Below are 2,561 nucleotides of genomic sequence, written 5' to 3' on the forward strand. Positions count from 1 at the left end.
TGCAATAAAGCGATACAACTTACCCGAGAACAAAGCTATAAGATACAACATGTACACTTGCAGAAGGGATTGATTCAACTTGGTGTCAAACGGCGGGAGTAAGATTTGGGGCAGGGTGAAAACATCAAATAAGAAGAAAACCAAAGATTAATCTTATGATAGTATAGCTTTATTTTAGACTAGAACGGAAACATTGTTGTCTATACGTGTCATTTGCATACGTATTCTACGTACGTGTGCGTATGTGTGTGTGTGTCTTCACGCATGCATAAAGTGTCGATGTGTTGTGTACAGCTGTACGTGCCTATGCGTGGTAATATTTACGTATATATGTGTGTGTGTGTGTGTGTGTGTGTAAGGTGTGTAAGTGTCGGCGAAGAAAAAAGAAGCGAGAAGCTGGAGCCACACCCTCGTCGGCTGCGAATACGAGAGCTCGCGGGGACGCGAGTTTCTTCACGCTCGCGCTCGCGCACGCGCCTTCGTTCGTACCGTTGGCGCGAAATAAAATAAATTGAAAAAGAGAAAGAAAGAGAGAGAGAGAGAGAGAGAGAGAAGAGAAGAAGTCAGCGTGTGTATGTATGCGCCTTGCGAGCTGTTCAAGGTCGAGGCGGTTGCGCGCGCGCGTGCGCGCGAGTGCACACTCCGAGTCCGCGATTCGTTTGTTTCGTTCTTTCGTGTGGGCAGGTGAGAGTGTGACTATCACAAAACGGTAAGGAGAAAGTGAAAGAGTGACCGTTTCAAAAGAGGGGGGTTGGGGCGGGGGGAACTCAAAAAAATAGTAGCCCTGATCAAGATCGATGTCGTCGTAAAAATGGCAAAATAGGATTCTCTGGTGCCGCGCGGCGAATGGGAAAGGAAGGATGAGAGAAGGAGCAGGGGGGGGGCAAACGAAATTACGCTGTGTGTGTGTGTGTGTGTCTGAGAGAAACAGGTTCAACTGTGTATACGTACACGCGTGAATGTGAATGTATGAGAGTGTGTGTGTATGCGTGCCATTCGTCACGCGAGAGAGTTGCCTCTCTAGCGATCGTGCGCACATGTGGTTCATAGAGGCCAGAATCGGGACCGTTCAAGATAAAAAAAAAAAAGGGGGGGGCCCTATCCAGGCCTCGGATAACAGGGGGAGGTTATGCGAAATGTATTTACAGTGAATGCTTCAGAGCTCCGATATGGTGTAGGAGGTGGTGGTGGAGGAGGAGGCGGCGCTCTGAACGTAAGATGACACGGTTCTGTTTGGAATGGCTTCGCGGCTATGCATAATGACGACGACGATGATGAGATGACGCAGTGTCGAAGAACAAGGGGAGAGACGAAAGGGTTGAATGGGGCGGGGGATGGGAGGAAAGGGATGAAGATAGAGAGGGGCGATATTTCGCTACGCTATGTAGGAATTAAAGGCAATGTATTCTCCGTTCTTTCTGGCTATACTATAATGAATCAAAACGCTTCGAGTAATAATCGAAATGGATAGTACTAAGGATCCTTTATAAAATATAATAATAAAGTTCGTAATAATTTGCAATATAGTCTTTAACTGTACAGCAACTTATATAATCGAGATGCATTTTTTTTCCATTTCTCTATATCTCTCCTCGGCGACGATTGATCGGCGATTAATTAGTTTAGAAGAAAATAAAAAAAAAAAAAAAAAAAAAAAAAAAAAAAAAAAAAAAAAAAAAAAAAAAAAAAAAAAAAAAAAAAAAAAAAATACTCACTTTTTCTCAGATATCTCACTCACGCACACACTCATTCGTTCGTTCGATGCTTTTACTCACACGCGCGTCATCATCCATTTTCGCGTTTCTCCCTTACGCTAGAATAGTCATCTGATAGGAACTTTCAGTATTGCCTAGCTCTGGATATATTATATTCACACTATACATATAAAGATACTTCGAGATTTCCCTTTTCGTTCGTTTCGTTTTTTCTCTCTTTCTTTTCGTATAAATTCCGTAATCGACGGGCCCCCTACAGTATCACACGGGCCAAATTATACAGTTATGCGTACACATATACACGTGAGAAAGGGACACGTGCACAACATATAACAACGTTGACTCGCGCGAGTTCGAAATTCATTGTCACGATAATACATAACGAAAAAGAGAAAGAAAGAGAGAGAGAGAGAGAGAGAGAGAGAGAGGGAAGAAGAAAGACACTACTCCTGAAAATTCTCTCCAAAAGAAAAATCACGTTTCGAAGAAAAGAAAAAGGCAGTTAAAACGTTGATCGTTTCGTCAAATATAAAAAAAAAGAACAAGGAACAAAGAAGAGAAAAAAAAACTCTTTCGTTCTAACACGCCGTAATTCGTCAAGGGGGGAGGAAAATGATCAGAATTTCGAACGAAACGCGGGTCAAACTGTCGTTTACGAGTCTAAGAGGTCAGCCAGACACTCACCGGCCGTGGTGGTAGCTGTGCTAGCCGCTGCGGCGCCCGCGTGTTGCTGTTGCTGTGGCTGGAACATCGCCGTAGGATGGAGGAACAAGGATCCGTACATCATGTTTTCGTCCGATTGCTGCTGCTGGCCGGGTTGCTGGTTAGCAGAACCGACCACCGGCG

General features: G+C 44.2%; 1 protein-coding gene across 1 annotated transcript in view; it reads right to left on the reverse strand.

Moving 5' to 3' along the window:
* Positions 1 to 2,321: 2,321 nt before the first annotated feature.
* The window catches only part of LOC108572086 (zinc finger homeobox protein 3-like), a 13,713-nt gene continuing 13,473 nt past the window's right edge, over positions 2,322 to 2,561 (reverse strand). Inside the window, 1 exon segment of the mRNA XM_017934277.1 lies at positions 2,322 to 2,561. This exon segment is cut by the window's right edge and continues 32 nt beyond it. Within this exon segment, the coding sequence (XP_017789766.1) occupies positions 2,368 to 2,561 (194 nt within the window). The 3' untranslated portion in view covers positions 2,322 to 2,367.

The sequence above is a fragment of the Habropoda laboriosa genome, unplaced genomic scaffold (assembly GCF_001263275.1).
Source record: "Habropoda laboriosa isolate 0110345459 unplaced genomic scaffold, ASM126327v1 scaffold67, whole genome shotgun sequence".
Classification (NCBI taxonomy): Eukaryota; Metazoa; Arthropoda; class Insecta; order Hymenoptera; family Apidae; genus Habropoda; species Habropoda laboriosa.